General features: G+C 41.7%; 1 protein-coding gene across 8 annotated transcripts in view; it reads left to right on the top strand.

The window, feature by feature from the left end:
• LOC140728471 (cytoplasmic dynein 1 intermediate chain 2-like) overlaps positions 1–19,632 on the top strand; it is a 106,748-nt gene that overhangs the window by 9,108 nt on the left and 78,008 nt on the right. For all 8 annotated transcript variants that reach the window (XM_073047234.1, XM_073047237.1, XM_073047233.1 and 5 more), the window contains exon 2: positions 11,964–12,087. In XM_073047234.1, the coding sequence (XP_072903335.1) occupies positions 11,964–12,087 (124 nt within the window). The remainder of the gene's footprint in view (positions 1–11,963; positions 12,088–19,632) is intronic.

The following is a 19,632-nucleotide window of genomic DNA, read 5'->3' as shown; positions in this document are numbered from 1 at the left end:
CCTGAACAAATGGCATACTCCATGAGCATATGCTGAATCAGTATAGATGTCTACTTTCTCACCTTCCATCATTTCACACGCAGCTGTCAGGGCTTTGATTTCTGCTAATTGGGTGGAACACGGTTGGGGACAGGACTCCATCCTAATAATCTTATAGCTCGACTGATCCTGCTGCACTACTGAGAACCCTGCATGATTTCCATCATAATCCCTGTAACAAGAGCCATCTACGAACAGAACCTTTTTATCTGCATCTTCTAGTGGTTCTGACTGTGAATCTGCTCTCAATTTGGCAAATGCCATTGTCTTCCCTACACAATCATGGGGTTCTCCTTCATAGCCCAAAGGGACAAAATCGGCTATATTACTGGTAGTGCATCTCTGTATAGTTATGTCTGGAAATGTCAATAGCATCTAATACGCTGCTATCCTGGCTGGTGTCAGCACAAATTTCCCTCTTTCCGGCAATTCTGCTACTTTGTGGTGTGTGTACAGAGTCACAGGGTAGCCCAGGGTTACAGATGTTGCCTTTTCATATGCATAGTACAGCGCCGCCAATCCCTGATAACAGGGTGGATACCCCTGAGCCACCTCATCTAGTCTCGTACTATAGTATGCTATCGGCTGCTTTGCTTTTCCTGTGCCTGTCTCTTGTGTTAGAACCGCTGTGACATAACCCTCCTGTCGGTTGGATACATACAAACGAAAAACCTCGTAGTCAGGCAAAGCTAATGCTGGTGCTGACTGCAATTCCTGCTTAGTAGTATTGAAAGCTATCTCCGCCTCTTCATTCCACTGTAAGCCATTCTTCAAATTTGTATGTCCTTCTTTCATTATCTTTCTCAAAGGTGCCACAATCTCAGCATATTCTCCTATCCAATCTGAGCTGTACCCTGCCATTCCCAAAAAGTCATCATCTGCCCTACAGTATGGGGTTTTGGGGCCTTAGTTATTGCCTCAATCTGATCTGGTGCTATTGCCTTCACTCCCTTGGATATTACCCTGCCTAAGTATTCCACTTGCCGCGTGCAAAATTGCAGTTTCTTTTTGGATACTTTATGTCCTCCATGCGCCAGCTTCTCTAACAGAGTTATAGTGTCCTGCTCACACTGTTCCTTACTGTGGGAGCAAATCAACAGGTCATCCACATACTGTAACAATGTACTTTCCAATGGTATGCCCTCTAGGTCTGCCTTCAACACCTGATTAAAAACATGTGGTGAATGTTTAAACCCTTGCGGCATTCTGGTATAGGTATACTGAGCACCTCTGTAAGTAAATGCAAACAGATACTGACACTGGTCGGCCAGAGGAATGCTGAAGAAAGCTGAACACAAATCACTGAAAAGTAATTTCTGGTGGAACATTAGTCAAAAGCGTGTGGGTAGGGGACTACCGCTGGCCAGTCCTGTACCACATTGTTTACCGCTCGCAAATCATGCACCAATCTCCACTTAGATTTATCTGCTTTTAAGACCGACAACAACAGGGTATTGCATGGACTGTTTGTTCTTTTAAGCACTCCTATTTCAAGCAACCCCTGCACTGCCGATGCTATTCCCTCTTCTGCTTCTGGTCATAGAGGGTATTGTGGTCTCCTGGGTGGAATTGCTCCTTTTTTCAGCCTTATTTCCACCGGACTAGCTGTTTTTATTTTCCCTACGTCCGTGTCATGCTGTGACCACAGAATAGATGGCAACTCATCTAACCTTCTATCTTTCTGCTGGCCTCTTTCCCAGCAATGGCATGTGTGGTTGGGGAGTTATTTCGACCTCTCTCACTGTCCCTACCATATCTACACTTACCATTATTTTAATGCAATTGTTGTCTTCTGATATCCACACCTCTGGCGTGATTTTCCTCCACACTGTTACGGTTTCAGCACTCTTAACTAAGGGTCCTAAGTCTTTAGACTGATATCCCTTGTTTACCAACAACGTTACGTATCCTGTACCATTTTTCTAAAATTTTTCCACTTAACTTGTAAATCTGCCCCTTGCTTTCCAATTATCACAGCCTCCCCCTCCAGGTGCTGTTGGGTACATGCCTCCAGGTGCCATCTCTCCTCTAACTCCCTGTTCTGAGTCTCGTCAAAAATCACTGTACAGCGTAGCTCAGATTTGGGCATTACAGCCCTGGGTAATATAGCCTGCACGCCCTTGTTCCATTTTCCCCAGGTTTCCTGAATCTGATCTGCGATGTCTCCTATCCAAAAGACATTAGCCTTCTTGTCTTCTCGCACTATCAATTGAGCCCCTGCTCTTTCCACACTCAGCCCATTTCTGGTGCATTCTAATTTTAATTCCAGTTTCAATAAGGCATCTCTGCCTAACAAATTAATCGGAGTTCCTTTAAATACTAGCACCGGCAAAACAATTCCTTTATTTCCCATTCCTAACTGCACTGGAGCCGTGCACTGTGTCAATTGTGTTTTCCCCGAGAACCCTTAATAAACTTTCTTAATAAACTTTCCTGACATGGGAAGGTGAAGGGCATACTGTGGCTGTACACAAGTGTACGTGGCTCCAGTATCTATCATCATTGGTGTCAGTTGCCCTTCTAACATTACCTGAACAATGGGTTCCTCGTCTGCCTCCCTTGTTATCATTGGGTAATGTCCTTTCCCACTCGAGTTCTCGGGGCACCCCTAATACCTCGCATAGGGGTTCACAGGTCTGCTTGGGCCTGTGGGGGCCGGTACTTGGCTAAACTTTAGTTCCCTTCTTATCGGTTCCTGCTGGTGTGTGACAGGCCATGGTGTAAACGGACAATCTCTTCTCATGTGACCTGGCTGATTACATCCCCAGCACAGTCTCTCTACCTCTCTTTCCCCCTGTTTCCTCACTGGTCCCCTCTGCCCATAGCTCCTCTGTCCCCCTCCTTGGGACTTCTAGTCCTGTCTGGGCTGTTTGAATTTAGTTTGTTCCTGATAGGGCATTTGCGGGAATGCTCCTCCAAAGACGTTGATTATTGGCATGGGGTTTTCCGGCCCTTGTCTTACAGTGTGATCGGTTCCTCCATATAGTGGTGCTTCATCCAGTTCGATGGCTGTATCTTTTTGCTTTTCTCTTTTTCCTTCTTTTTGAGTTCTTAGAGCTGCATTTGTATTAACTTTCTTTGCACCTCTTCCTGCTGCTCAGCCAACCTTCGTTTGTCTTTCCTGTATTTCTCAACCGCATGGACTACGTGGTCTCTAAGTTCTTGTGGGGTCATTGACGTCAGGCCAACCACTTCCTTCAGTTTGGATTTTACTTGCGGAGGCATTTCATCCAAAATGCTATGTTGGAACAGTGTGGTGATAAATAAGCTATTTTCCAGCTCTTGCTCAGTCTCCAGTCTCCACCTTTTCAACTGGTTTTCTACGTAGGCTGCTGGGTTTTCAGTGTCTTCCAGTGGATCCCCCTTTAAGGCTTTGGGGTCCACTTTGGGTGGATAAAGCTTCCTGAGGGCCTGCCATACCCTCTGCCTCACTCTGTCAAACCCGTCTCCATCAGTTCTCGGGTCGTTCGAGTTTACTATGCCAGCCATTTCCATTAGTTCGTTAAATTTGGAGGTTCCCATCAACCTTATCAATAGTGCCTTCAAATCTCCCATAGCCAATAACCGTCCCGCCGTTTCTTCTTCAAAGGCTCTAATCCATTTCCCTGCTCCTTCATGTAGATTTGGCAGAGTGTTTTTCAGCCCTTCTAGGTCCTGGGATCCCCAAGGGATATACTGCACTTGTCCTGATCCTTTAACTAACAAAGGCATCATTCTTCCTCCTTCTTCCCACCTGCCCTGGCTCTCCTCCTTGCCTGACTCCCCATCCGTCTCAGGTTATGTCTTTACTGCCTCCCACACAAATTTCTCCGGGGTCCTCTTCTTCCCCCGGTCTCCCTGTGGAGTCCTTCCTTTCTGTCCTGATTCAATACTTGGTTGGCCCCTGGAGTATTTTTCGCATCACCTCTGGCAATCCCCTCTCAGTAACTTATCTAGCTCTCTCTCTACTTCCGCAAGTTGCTCCCCTACCGCCTCCTTCTGCTCTTCTAGGCTTCTGCCTCCTACCTCTTCCCCACAAATTCTCACATCCTCCCTCTCTCCACTTAACTCTTGCTCCTCCAATGAGTCACCTTCTCTTTCTTCCTGTCCGTGTCTGTACACCTGTGGCAGGGACTCCTCATGATCCTTACTCGTGCTTGATTCCCTTCTCTCTTGTGTTTCTCCAAGACTCTCATCGCCTATCTTTTTTCCACTTCCTCTTGAATGCCTCATCTCTTCCTGCCCTGATGAGCCACTTTCCTTTCTAGTCTGTTTATTTCTATGGTATAACCGATACTCCTCATACTCCTTTTCCTCTCTCAAGTATTTCATCCGTTCAATCTCTTCTTTCATTTCTCGCTTTGCCTGTTCCACCTTTATCCTTTCTGCCTGTATCTCCTTCCATATCGCCGCTTTTTCCTTTTCGTATTGTCTTTTTTCCTCCTCATTATCCCAAACTTGTACTTCTCCCTGCATGTTTACTGTTCCCGTCAGCAGGGGGCACTGCTTAGGGGTTCCTTCCTCATTATAGGGAGGGGGCTTTACTGTTTCTTTCACATCCGGGTACGGAGCTGAAGCCAGCTTCTCACTGTACCTTCCTCTCTAACAGGCTGTTTCTCCAGCACCTTAGTGTCTTCCTCGCTTGTAATCAATATTCTACCTGTCCTCCTCAGCCTTTCTCCCTCCGTTCTGAAGAGTTTTAGCACTTCCATTTCTCATTCTCTTTTTTGCCCTCTTAGATTTATCTTTTGGTTTGTAATTTTTAATTAGTGCCTCCATTTCTTCGCACAAGCTTACGTCAAACGTTCCTTCTCTTGGCCATTTTGTGACCAGATTTTTGGTTCTCTTTTCCCATTTTTCTGATGTTTTTGTGATCTCATATTTATTTACCGGGATTTTTTTGCTCAGAATCTCTACTGCCGTTCCTTTACCTGTCATGTTGTTCTCTCTTTTTAAAGTATTTCAGAGATTCACAGTTCGTTTACTGGATAATATTATTTACTCTAATTCTATGCCTAGTCTATCGTCTATCTACCAGCACTTTATATATTGGACTGCCCTTGTTTCCTATTCTGTTCTGCCCGTACAGACCTCTATTCAGAGCGGTATCCACAGAACTTTCTCTTTGCACCTCGTCTATTCAGACCCTTATCTCTTAAGGCGGTATCCACGAGGATTTTCTCTATTTTCCCTTTCCCTGCCCGTTCAGACCTTCGTTTTATACAAAGCGGTATCCACAGGGATTTACCAACACCACGTGGAATTTTTCTTAACTTCTTATTAACTTATTTGTACTTACCCTCACTGCAGTGTTCTTGATCAATCCTCTGAGCCTCCTGTTAACCCCCAATTCTGCCAGATTCTTTGGACCGGAGAGACCCTTCGGCAGTGGTTCCACACTTCTGAGACTCCAAGACCTCCCCAAAACCAACAGAATTATTAGTCCAAATTGTCACCAAAAGCACTTACCTTTTGTTTGGGTGCACCCTTAATTCTGTTAGCCTTGTGGGGGTCCCTAGAGGACTGGGAAGCGTCCCCAATCTGCAGTTTCCTTTCCGCGGGTCTCTTTCCGGTCCTGTCACGGTCGCCAATATTGTCGTGGTTTCTTGTGCCCCACAAACTACCAGGAGACGCAGAAGATTCTTGAAGTATTAAAGTATCAAAGCTGAGACAGTCATTGAGCTAGTCGCTGATTGCCCACCGATCCTTGTACATAGCATTTTTTATAGCAATCTCCTGGTTTAGTTGTATTAGCATATCCAATAGGTCTATAGTTGTGTATCACAAGTACATCCGCCACTATTGTTTCTACCTATTGACTTTAATCCTGTTCTAATCTACATCTCTTAGCTACCTCTCATTAACACACCATTGTCTTCTACATTCTTAAGATTTCATTCTCCTACTAAATTGGATACCTGCATAGCAAATAGCAAACTCAGACACCTCTCATTAACACACCATTGTCTTCTACATTCTTAAGATTTCATTCTCCTACTAAATTGGATACATGCATAGCAAATAGCAAACACAGATGCCTTGTGCAGGAAGGCACAGAGTTGACTGTACTTCCTTAGAAGGTTGGCGTCATTCAATGTTTGTAGTGAGATGCTGAAGATGATCTATAGGTCAGTTGTGGAGAGCGCCCTCTTCTTTGTGGTGGCGTGTTGGGGAGGCAGCATTAAGAAGAGGGACGCCTCATGTCTTAATAAGCTGGTAAGGAAGGCGGGCTCTGTCGTGGGCAAAGTACTGGAGAGTATAACATCGGTAGCAGAGTGAAGGGCGCTGAGTAGGCTACGGTCAGTTATGGAAAACCCTGAACATCCTCTACATAGCACCATCCAGAGACAGAGAAGCAGTTTCAGCGACAGGTTGCTATCGATGCAATGCTCCTCAGACAGGATGAAGAGATCAATACTCCCCAATGCCATTCGACTTTACAATTCAACCGCCAGGAGTAAGATATGTTAAAGTGCCGGGGTTAGGACTCAATGTATTTAAGTAAACTACTTAAGAACTTTTTAAAAGCTATTATTAATGCTTTTTGAGAGGGTGATTTTAGATGCATATCATATTTTTACTGAGTTAAGTATTGTATGTAATTAGTTTTGCTACAATAAGTGTATGGGACATTGGAAAAAATGTTGAATTTCCCCATGGGGATGAATAAAGTATCTATCTATCTATCATCTATCTATCTAATCTACATCAAAGCTGACTACATAGTTTTGGTTACACAGCAAACAATGCAACTTTTATACTCCAATAGGTGAAGCTGAGAGCCAGACAGGTGATTGGCAAAAGGGATACAGAGCTAGAGAAGGGAAAGGATCATGGGATGGGAGGCCTAGGTAGAAAGAAAGGGGGAGGGGAGCACCAGAGGGAGATGGAGAATGGGCAGAGAGAAAAAACTAAATATACCAGGGATGGGGTAAGAAGGGGAGGGGCATTAACGGAAGTTAGAGAAGTCAATGTTCATGCCATCAGGTTGGAGGCTACCCAGCCGGTATATAAGGTGTTGTTCCTCCAACCTGAGTGTGGCTTCATCTTGACAGTAGAGGAGGCCATGGATAGACATACAGAATGGGAATGGGAAGTGGAATTAAAATGTGTGGCCACTGGGAGATCCTGCTTTCTCTGGCGGACAGAGAGTAGGTGTTCAGCGAAATGGTCTCCCGTGTCCCATTCCCATTCTATCCATGGCCTTCTCTACTGTCAAGATGAAGCCACACTCAGGTTGGAGGAACAGCACCTTATATACCGGCTGGGTAGCCTCCAACCTGATGGCATGAACATTGACTTCTCTATCTTCCGTTAATGCCCCTCCCCTTCTCACCCCATCCCGATATATTTAGTTTTTTTTCTCTCTCTGCCCGTTCTCCATCTCCCTCTGGTGCTCCCCTCCCCCTTTCTTTCTCTCTAGGCCTCCCGTCCCATGATCCTTTCCCTTCTCTAGCTCAGTATCCCTTTTGCCAATCACCTTTTTGGCTCTCAGCTTCACCCCACCCCCTCCGGTCTTCTATCATTTTGCATTTCCCCTCCTCCTCCTACTTTCAAATCTCTTACTATCTTTCCTTTCAGTTAGTCCTGACGAAGAGTCTCGGCCCGAAACGTTGACAGCGCTTCTCCCTTTAGATGCTGCCTGGCCTGCTGCATTCCACCAGCATTTTGTGTGTGTTGCTTATCAAAACCTCAAATGTGATGAAATTTGTTTTTTTTTGTTTGGCAGCAGTACAGTGTAATACATAAAATTACTATGGAACCCTAGCTCTGTGTGTGTGTCTAAGACTTTTGCACAACTCACACACATCATATAATTAAACAAAGAAAGTAGTGCAAAAAGAAATAGTAAGTTCATGCACATGGGTTCATTGTGTATTCAGAAATCTGATCTTGGAGGGGGAAGAATCCTAAAACACTGAGGTTTAGGAACCTGTACCTTCAGGTTCCTGTATCTCCTCTTTAATGTAGCAATGAGAAGACGGCATGTCCTGGGTAATGGCTGTCCTTCATGATGGATGCTACCTTTTTGAGGCATCGCTTTTCGAAGATGTCCTCAATGTTAGGGAGGCTGGTGCCCATGGTGGAGCTGACTGAGTTTGCAACTTTCTGCAGCTTTTCCCAATCCTGTACAGTGGCCTTCCATACCAAATGGTGATGCAGCCAGATAGAATGCTCTCCATGGTACATCTGCAGAAATTTTGCACGAGTGTTTGGAGCCATACCAAATCTCCAGAAACTCCTAATGAAATATTACCACTGTTGTGTCTTTGTAATTGCATCAATATGTTGGGCCTAGTATAGATCTCCAATGTTGTTGACACATTGAAACTTGAAATTGCTCACCCTTTTCACTGTTGACCCCTAGATAAGGACTGGTGTTTGTTCCCTTGACTTCCCCTTCCTGAAGTCCACAATCAATTGCTTAGTCTTACTGAGGAATGTTGAGTGTAAGGTTGTTTTGACACCGCTCAAGCAGCTGATCTTTCTCACTCCTATACACCTCCTCATCTCTATCTGAAATTCTCCCTATGATAGTTGTGCCATCCCAAATTTTCAGATGGCATTTGAGCTGTTCCTAGCCACACAGTCGTGTGTAGAGTGAGTAGAGCAGTGGGTATTCATGAGGTCACCAGTGTTGACAGATGTTATTTCTGATCTGCACTAACTGTTGTTTTGCTGATGAAGAAGTCAAGGATCCAGTTGCAGAGGGATGTACAGATGCCAAGGATTTGGTGCTAGTTGATTAGTACTGAAGGTATAAGGGTGTTGAACGCCGAGCTGTTATCAATAAACAGCAGCTTGATGTAGGTACTGCTATTGGCCATGTGGTCCAGAGCTGAGCATAGAGCCAGTGAGATTGTATTGCTATAGACCAATTGTGGTGGTAGGCAAATTGCAGTAGGTCTAGGTCCTTGCTTAGGGAAGAGTTGATTCTGGCATGAGCAACCTCTGATTGCACTTTGTCACTATAGATGTGAGTGAAACTGGTGGTAGTCATTGATCAACATGGCCCAAAAATAATGTAGTAATTTTGATGTTTTATATATTATTGATGCAAACCACATTTAAACTAAATAAGTAAGTGCTGTATGAAAAGAAGATAGCAACATTGAAGAGGTACAGATAGGGAAGATAATTGTATTTTAAGAACCAATTAGTGCATTATAGAAAGTTAAGAGGTGATGTAACAGCTGTTTTTTTCAGATTGTAAAGGGACTAAATGAAATAAGTTGTATCACTGCTTCTATGATGGTGGAGTAGGAGAATGCTGCTTAGGATGATCGAGAAATTAATGATGTTAAAATAGTATTTCAGCAGATGGTCACTTTATGACCCAGTTCCCCAAGCATGATTGCAGTTAAAATTGATTAATTTAAATAGAAGTTAAGTGGTTCTCTTTAAAAAAAAATGTAAAATGAGCTGCAGTATAGTGCGGCAAACTCATGAAAAATGGATAATTTGGACCTTAAGTCTCAAGATCCTTAAGCAGATCTCAATATTTTTTTCACGTAGTGTGTCTGGATTGTTAGAGATTTACCAAAGAGTTGATCATTGCAATTATTCAATAGTTCTGTTATCGTGTGACTACCGGGATGGTTTTACATGAATAAGCTGGACCCCGATCTGTTTTTATCCAGTTCTTTTGTGACACTGATCGGCACTTGTGAAAAGTGCATAACTGCCATTGACAGATGAACTGATTTCACATATTGAAAATAAATTGAATTTCATAATATGAACTATATTAAATATCTCTCCTGGAATGTTACATGAGGGTTTTTCTTCTGCATAGGCACAAATTTCTTTATACCAGCTTTTGAAATATTGACAATATATAGAACTAACCAACAATGTCAATCCTCAGATTAGAAGCAAAATTAATTTTGATATATCATTTGAATTCATGCACCTGAGTACCTTGGTTACTGAACACCAAAAGTGAACTAAGACTGCAAAAAAAAATCTTTTTACTTTTGGTAGTAACTAGGTACTGAAGTAACAGTAAGTGTGAACTATCCATTACTGTTCACTTTGAGAGGGCCAGTTGCCTGCCTTCCTTCACCTGCAGCCATTGTGGAAGACTGCCACTGCAGAGTGGGACTCCTCAGCCACTGTAGGAAGTACACCACCATGAGCTGACTAACCACCGTCTTTCGAGCCAACAACTACCAACTACACTTTGAATGATAAAATGACAAGGGTCCGTTTGTAATTTTTCATAAAGAACAATTGTATTTTGTTAACCTTGTTGACATCACCCTTGTATTCCATATTCTGGGCCAAACATTTTTCTGCTAGATACCGATTGCCTTTTCTGGTGATTCGCATGACATGATACTTCTGTTCTTGAAAATGTTTGAAACATTGAGGGCAAAACATAGTGAAGCCAATGAAATGAGCAGGTAAATGAATGATATTTAACACAGGTAGGAATCAATTGATATTGATAATTAAAGTCAATCTAAATAGTGCTATTTTAAATAGTATGCAAGAATAGAGGCATATTCTTGAGGATTAGCCATTTTGAGGAAGCTATTTATAACAGCATGTGGGATTTCTGAGTAGAAAGGTAAGAGGAGAGAAGCAAAGAATTTGTACTGAAGGCTCAGCTGGACATTTATGGTCAATTCTAGGCATCAAATTTTAGATGTATACACAAAGTACACTGCAGATGCTGTGGTCAAATCAACACGTACAAACAAGCTGGATGAACTCAGCAGGTCGGGCAGCATCTGTTGTAATGAACAGTAAACGTTTCGGGCCGAGACCCTTCGTCAGGAATTTTAGATGTACAAGGTCTGGGAATGCTGGGATTTTCTAGAATGCACACAATTCCACAATTCCTCAGATATATGGAGCGAATAGACAAATGGTTTTCTTCTGTCTAGGATAGAGGGGATAAGGAGAGATTTGATAGAGGTATTCAAAGGTTTTGCTAAAGTAAATGAAGATTTCATTCCTAGAAAATTCAATAACTAGACATAGATTTAAAGTGGATAGCAAAAGAACAAGAGATGAGGGAGAGTTTTTAAACACTCACGATGTTAACATAAGTCATTGATGACTTGGAATGGCAATGGAAGTTGACTTATTTATAACTGAAAGGAACCTAAAAAGGAGAAATTGAAGTACTGCAGGCACAAAGTAGAGAATTAAGTCCAATTAGAAGGCCTTTTCACATACTAGACATGTGCATAGAGGGCAAGATGGCAGCTGCTTGTGCTCTGCCCTTTATATTTTATGTATCTCTTTGATGACTATGTAAATATATACAAGACTTTTACCTGTATTCTTCCCCTTAAAGTCATTTGTATTATAAATTATTGAAAGAAAAGCTGATTAATGTGTGCCAAGGGTAAGAGGATATCTGGAAATTTGTGAATTATGAACCAACAGAATGTCGTCTTCACCAAATGTGATTTAAGGATTGGGAGGTGAACATTAGAAGGACTAGGGAGGAAGAGTCAAAGTTAGTGAATTACTTGACCCGATCACCTGACCCAGTGGCTGGCAGTTAGTTTTTCTAAGCACAGTAATGAATAAATTTACATTTAGTTTTTGTTTAATTAATAATCCTTTTTAAGCTTCTACAGTCCATTTTTGCCTTTATTATTGTGTGACCTCTTATAATCTGGCAAAAATATTAATCCAGCAAGGCTCAGAAACCAAGGATGCCAGAAATTCGGTGGTCAACCTGTAGTTTATAACTGTTGCAGCATTTTTCTTACCATATAGTTAAATGTGCTTTGGTAGCAACTGGTTTTCTCTTGTAAACTACTAAATATTTAGCAAGTACTGCGCATAGATCGGCATTTTAAAGTTTTTTCTTAATTTAGGCTGTGAGGTACATTAATAAAAATATATTGTACTTTTGAATATGAAATACAAATACAAAAGTGCTATTTATGATATTCTGCTGATCTCTTTTTGTTTATAAACAGAGCTACAGTCATGTCAGACAAAGATAAAAGTGAGCTTAAAGCAGAATTAGAGCGTAAAAAACAGCGGTTGGCTCAAATCAGAGAGGAAAAGAAAAGGAAAGAAGAGGAGAGAAAGAAAAAGGAAGTAAGTCGTAAATTTAACCTGTACATGTATTTCTTCTATTGAGGTATTCTCTATGTACATCTATGATTTGAATTATTTTTGTATTATCTATTTCCTGTGCTACAATCCTATTTATTTTTGTGTGACTTTATGGAGAATACCCATTTACCTGCTTTTTAAGAATTTGTATTTCAAAACAAATGGGAGTTAAACAGAACATACAGCCCCAGAAAACAAGAACTGGAGAAGGCTATTCTTCTCTTTGAGATTGCACTGACATTCTGTTAATCATTTAATTTCAGAACCCTGTTCCAGCCTTTTCTGTGCAGTCAATGAACAATCTGCTAGAGCAGTGTTTCCTAAAGTCAGTGATGGGAGTTTGTAAGGGGGATGATAAAGATAAAGGAGAGCAGCTGAGGAATTACAGGCCTAATTTAAGAAATCAGTTACTTATTATAAGCATTTGATCTTCAGTATCATAATAATTACAATTATCACGTAATCACCTCATCTCTTGCTAACTCACTGTTCTCTTAGACTTTGCTTGAAATGTGTTATAGTTGTTGAAAAGCAATGTTACACTTCTGAATATGACAAGTGATGAGAAATCTAGACTGAAGATTTCCGCAACCAACTATTCGCTACTGTAGTACAGTGTTAGTGCGATTCTCATAATCTAATCACCCAGTGATGCAATTCCTGTGAATTAGGATACAGCATTCAGTGGGGTAAAGTTCAGAATCTTCCCTTTCATATGGACTTGACCATATTTAAGGTATAGGGAACAAAGAACAGGGGAGGTTGTTAAGAATATAGGAAGTGTAGGAAGGTGCTTAAAAAGTAAATTAGAGAGGAATGGAAGGGTCATGACAAGTTGATGACAGACAGGATTAAGATAAATCTGGAGACATTTTATGTATATTAAGGGTATAAGAATAACCAAGGAAATGTAGGGCCCATTAGAGACAACAGAGGCAACCTGTGTGTAGAGCCAGGAGGTATAGATCTAAAATAAATATTTTTCAGCAGTATTCCCGAAGGAGACTGCAGTTAGAAAATTCATTGAAGGGGTAGATGGAAGTATAAATCCCCAGGACCAAATGGAATTGAGCCTTGAGATTGCTTGTACTTTGGGTAAGATTTTAATATCTTCAGTGGCCGCAAGTGAGGTACCAGGTGACTGGAAGCAGCAAACATGGTCCTCCTTTTCAAGATAGGTTCCAGGAAAAGCATGATGACTATAGACGTGTGAGCCTAACTTGGGGTAGGGAGAGGACCAATGATCACATGGAAAGACAAGGATGACTTAGAGTTTGCCAACATGGCTTTGTTAGGAGCTGATCCTATCTGAGCAAATTGATTAAAATTCAGTGAAGAGGTAGCACCAGTAATCACCAATCAAGGTTTAATTTCCATTGCTGTCTGTAAGGAATTTGTAGATTCTCCGTGTGACCGCATGGGTTTCCTCCAGGTACTCCAGCTTCCTCACACAGTCCAAGGACGTATAGTTAGTGAGTTGTGGGCATGCTTCATTGGCACTGCAAGCACAGCAACACTTGTGGGCTGCCCCCAGAACAATCTTTGAAGTGTGTTGGTTGTTGACATAAAGCAATACATTTTACAGTATGTTTCAACGTACATGTGAAAAATAAAGCTACTCTTTTCACAAGTAGATGTAATTTACATGGACTTCAGTAATTCCTGTACCTGTCACACATGGGCAACTGGTCTAAAAGGTTAGGGCCCATTGAATCCACGGACAAATTGGCAAACTTTATAGAAGTCAGAGCAATGTCAAGTATCCCATCATGCTTTGGAAGGATGCTGTACTGGCCAGAAAGAGATGTTGGGAACCACAGAACAAAAGTGAACAGTGGAAGAAGGTCATGTAATTGACACCTGGTCAGTATCGATTGACAGATTAGCTGAGATAGGTGTGCTGCCCTGTGAACTATCCCATTGTAAACCATGCCGGTGCAAGCTATCGGGAGGTAAATGGGAACTTTTTAGGAGAGGACAATGTGATAAATTACAAGAAGCTCAAACAAACACTCTGATAATAATTTCTGTACCAGCAGAAATTTCAATAATTTAAGAAACACATATGGATGAGGATTGGAATTGCAGTTATATCAGTGCTGGAAAATATATCTAAAGGTTGATCAGCAGCAGTCACTTGAGAGACCATACACTGACAAAAAAGACCCTAGGTCAGAGACTCAGAGAAAAGCTTGCCAAAATTGAATCCCAGCTGGGTTCACCAAGAGTAGGTGACATCAAAGTGTAAGTAGTGAATATTGGAAATTGTAAGAGTTGTGAACAGTTAATGAAACTTGTTTGAAGCTAAATAGTGAATCTTTGAGCCATTTGAATTAATTGGGATTAAGAAAGAAGTAGCTGTTAGGCAAAGTTATTGCTTGATTTGTTTTATTGTGTACTGCATTTAATTGGCAAAAAAGTATAACACTTGGCTCGATCAACTCACGTTCGTCTAGGGGAAACTGCCATCTGCCCACCAAACTGTGTCTCACGTTTGCGTAGATGTTGTGTAATGCACCCCGGTACAAACCCACAACGTAAAACAGCAGACAGTACACAAAATCCGATAGAATTATTACACTTTATAACTCTTATTTTGTGCTGTGGTTAGTAGAAAAGCAAAATAGTAAAGAAAAGGGTGCCACTTCAGTTGATTTTAACCTGTCTGTCCACAAGTAAATTCATTGGAGCTCACGGAACCAGGTCTCCTTTCCACCAATTGATCTCCTCCGAGCTCCGGCGACCCTCGGCTGGGACCACAGGGGTGGTCTACCAAAGTGCTCCACATGCGTCCTTCCTCATCTCCTCGACGCAAGCCCATGCACTAACTCCGGTTCCCACACATACAAGATAGAACAACATGACTTCCATTGGCTAGTTCCCCGTTATTCGTAGTTATAACTCAAACATTGCAGCTACAGAGAGACGTTAACTCATCAGTTAACGATACAGAGAAGCCATTTCAATATAGCACTACAGAGAAGCCATTTTATAAGCCTTAGTAGTTAACATTACTGAGAAACCCCCCCCCCCCCACTTACAAGTAGATTCAAAATTGGCTTTGCAATAGGAGATAGGAGGTGATGGTAGCGATTTTGCAACTGGATGTCTATGACTAATGGTATTCCATTTGGATTGGGGCAGGAATCCTTTTGTTTGATATATTTGTGTATGACTTGAATGTTACTGTGGAAGTCAAGATCTGTAAGTTTGTGATGGACATGAAGATTGTTGGAGTTGTTGATTGTATGGAAAGTTCCTTTTTAAACTGCAGAGTGAAGTTGGCATTGATAAATTGGGAGTGAAACATGGTAGGTGAGATTTAGTCCCACCAAATTAGTATTTTAGGATCACTAATGAGGTTAGGACATGCATCATGAATGATTTGCTGGGTTCCTCCAGCATCTTGTTTGTTGCTGTAGAATCCAGTATCTGCACATTTGTGTCTGCACATCTCTCTTTTTATTATGTCCGTGCTGACCATCAATCACTATTTTCACTACTCCTACACTAATTAAATAGTATTCTCTCTACATTCCCATCGATTCCCCTCAGACTCTACCACTCACCTTCACTCTGGGGGCAATTTGCAGCTGTCAATTGGCCTGCCAACCTGCATGTTTTAGGATGTTGGAGAGACCTTGGGGAATGTTTGCAGGGAGGGTGTGCAAGCTCCACACAGACAGCATCACTCTTTGTGTTCACTTTTGGGATCTGTGAGTCATCAGGTTCAAGTTCATTTTTGTTGTTGCCATAGGCATACATAACCAGGGTGTGGATGCAATGGGGGTTGACTTTTTACAGCAGCACATTATGTTACAAATATCACAAACATCAGATAACAAACTTTAATTTATGGACATATACATTGTCTAATATATATGCTATCGTTTGAGAGGGTAGTGGATGATAGGAGCCTGAAGATCCACTCTCGGTAATTCAAAACAACTTATTCTTGTCCATCACAACCACCTCCTTATTCCCTTTTTTTGCACTATTTATTGATTAGGTAATTTATAAGCTTGTCATTGCACTGCACTGTACTGCTGGTGGAAAAATAACAAATTTCATGCCCTATAAGAAAGTGACAATAGACCTGATTCTGAATCTGGCTTTTGTGTAACTGCATGAGGAGGTGTGAATAGAATTAATTATCTCCACTAATGAAATTTGGAAGGAAGATTATTGATAAAGCAGTTGAAAAATGGTTGGGACTAAGGTACCTCCCCAAGGAACAGCCCTGAGGAATAAGGAAAGATGTGATGGGCCAGAGGAGGCTCACAAAAATAGTCCTGGGAATAGGGCGTCGAGCACCTCCGCTCCATCTGCCACAAAAGACAAGATCTCCCGGTTTCCGTGACTTCAAACAGTCCTTCCAGGTGTGGCAACACTTCACTTGTGAGTCTGTTGGGGTCATTTATTGCTCATTATTATTGGCCCATACTGCTTCAAGCTTCCTCCCTCCATATAACTATGCAATTGCTTCTTAAATCCCATACAGTCACTACACTCTGCATGGGAAGGTCCCTCTGTGCATCTTCTCCCTTTCATCCTAAACCAATGCCCTGCAGTTTTGGTCTCTGCTGCCCTAGGGAAAAGACAGTTACCATCCACCTTACCTGTATCTTATGATTTTAAACATTTCTGTAATGTCGCTCCTTATTCTCCTGCGTTCCAAGGAATTAACTTAATAGATAAGTTTGCCTAGCCAACCTCTATCTATGACCCAGGCCCTATGGTTCTGGCAGCATCTTCACAAATCTTTTCTGCACTCTCCAGTTAAACCCCATCTTTCCTATAACAGAGTGACCAAAACTGTATGTAGTCCTCCAACTCCAGGTTTACCAATGACTTAGACAACTGCAACAAAAACGTCCCATCTCCCATGCCCAATGCCCCGGCCAATGAAAGCCAGCATGCACAATGCCCCCTTAACTACCCTGTCTACCTGTGATACACTTTCAATGTACTATGCATTTATACTCCTCAGTCATTCTCTTTCATTACACTCTAGTGCCTTACCTTTCACAATATGAAGACTTTTCTTTGTATTCTTACCCTTTTTCTGACTCCATTGATCAGAGGACTGATACAACTTACTCCCATGGTAACATAATTTTATCACACATACTCACTTTATCCTATCCATCCCCTCCAGCTCCATCTTCATTCTCCCTCATAGCCTTTTGTGCAATTTAAAACTAACTTTTCTATCTTTCCTTTTTCTGTTGAAGAGTCTTCAATCTGAAGTATTAACTGACGATTTTGATCCACAAAGGGAGAAATAGCTGATAAAATTCTATATTTGGGCAAACTTGATTACCATATGATGTGATTACAAATAACCATCATAAATTTGCTAATGCATTAGACATCAGTGGATCATAAAAAAATGTTCGGAAAAGTATATGATAATGAACCAGATCACACCCCAAAAGAGAAAAGATGCCTAAAAGAGTCAACAACAACAATTGAGGTATTGGGAAAATGTTAAGAGTAAAGGAAAAGACAGATAAAAAGGATGCAGTTGTGTTAAGCCACAAGCACAGATTTTGAAGGCTGAGGCAGATACGCAGATACCCAAATCAATGATGATAAAACAAAACACATGCTTAGAGCCACAAAAGAGGAAAAATGATAAAATCAAAGGATATAAGCATTTAACTACAAACATATTTACTAAATTACAAACTAACAGGTTGCCAGCAGTGATATTAGGCTCCATAAACTGAAAGGCAAGGATAGAATTGAAAATAAGGAGAAGATAGATATGACAAATAATGATGAAACCTGCAGACCCCACTCAGTATGGATTGGCAACACCGTCTCCTTCATAATCACCATCAGCATGGGTACCACACTAGACTCTGTGTTTAGCCCCTTGCTCTACTCACTTTATATCCTTGGTTGTGTGTCTAAGTACAACTCTGATGGCATATTTAAGTTTGCTGATGGCCGAATTGGTCACCGGCTGTGTTAAAGATGGTGTTGATCCGGAATATAGGAGGAAGATTAAAAATCTGGTGAATGGTGCCACAACAACATCAGCAAAACCAAAGAGCTGATTATTGACTACAGGAAGAAGAAACTGGAGGTTAATGAGCCTGTCCTCATTAGGGGATAGGAGGTGGAGAGGGTCAGTGGCTTTAAATTTGTTGGTATTATCATATCAGAGCATCTGTCCTGGGACCAGTACATAAATGCCATCACAAGGAAGGCACCACAGTGCCTCTACTTTCTTAGAAGTTTGCACAGAATTGGCATGTCATCCAAAATTTTGATAAACTTTTGTAGATATATAATGGATAATATCCTGACTAGTTGCATCATGGCCTGGTATGAAAACACCAATGCCCAGGAACAGAAAGGCTTATAAAAAATGGTGAATGCAGCCTAGTCCATTGCAGGCAAAGCCTTATTCAGCATTGAACATATCTATAAAGAGCACTGTCACAGAAAAGCAGCTTCCATCATCCATAGCCCTGACCATCCAAGCCATGCTCTCTTCTTGCTGCTGCCATCATGCAGGAGGTACAGGTGCCTTGGGTCCCACAGCACCAGGTTCAAGAACAGTTTGACCATCAAGCTCCTGAACCAGTGTGGGTAACTTCAAAGTTCAAAGTAAATTTTGTTACTAAAGTACAAAGCGATAGATAGATACTTTATTGATCTCACAGGAAATTACAGTGTCACAGTAGCATTACAAGTGCATAGATATAAATATTAGAAGAGAAATAGAAAGAATAAAAAATAAGTTACCTCAAACAGACTGACAGGAGGGGGTCATCACTTTCCTGGTTATCATTATAGGGCCTAATGACCGAGGGTAAGAATGACCTCAGTCCGTTACTAAAAGTGTTCCTCTGTTCATCAAGGTGGCATGCAGTGGGGGAGAAATGTTGTTCAGAATTACCAGGATTTTCCGTGGGGGCCGTCATTCTACCACAGTCTCCAGTGTGTCCAGTTTAACTCCTATAACAGAGCCAGTCTTTCTAATCAGATTATTAAGTCTGTTGGCATTACCTATGTTGATTCCATTGCCCCAGCACACCACCACATAGAAGATTGTACTGACGACAGCAGACTGGAAGAATGTGTGAAGGAGAGGCCTGCATACTCCAAAGGAGCTCAGTCTCCTCAGGAAGTAGAGGCAACTCTGGCCCTAATAGTACACAGCCTCTGTGTTGGTACTCCACTCAAGTCTGTCATGTAGGTGCATGGTTAGTATTCCTGAACTCCATCATTGCCATCTCCTTTGTCTTACTAATGTTGAGCTGCAGGTGATTCAGCTTGCACCGTTTGACAAAGTCCTCCAGCAGTCTTCCAGTCCTTCATCCTTCCATCCTCCTTTTAAACACCCAACTATTGCTGAGTCATCAGAGGATTTCTGCTAATAATATGACAATATTGTATCTAAAGTCTGAGGTATAGAGGGTAAACAGGAAGGGAGCCAATATAGTCCCCTGTGGATGGGGCCCCAGTGTTGCTTGTTGCCATGTCTGACACACAGCTCTGAAGCCACACAGA

Source organism: Hemitrygon akajei, chromosome 5 (assembly GCF_048418815.1).
Source record: "Hemitrygon akajei chromosome 5, sHemAka1.3, whole genome shotgun sequence".
Lineage (NCBI taxonomy): Eukaryota > Metazoa > Chordata > Chondrichthyes > Myliobatiformes > Dasyatidae > Hemitrygon > Hemitrygon akajei.
The sequence above is the reverse complement of the archived record's forward strand: the minus strand, read 5'-3'. Positions and strand labels throughout refer to the sequence as shown.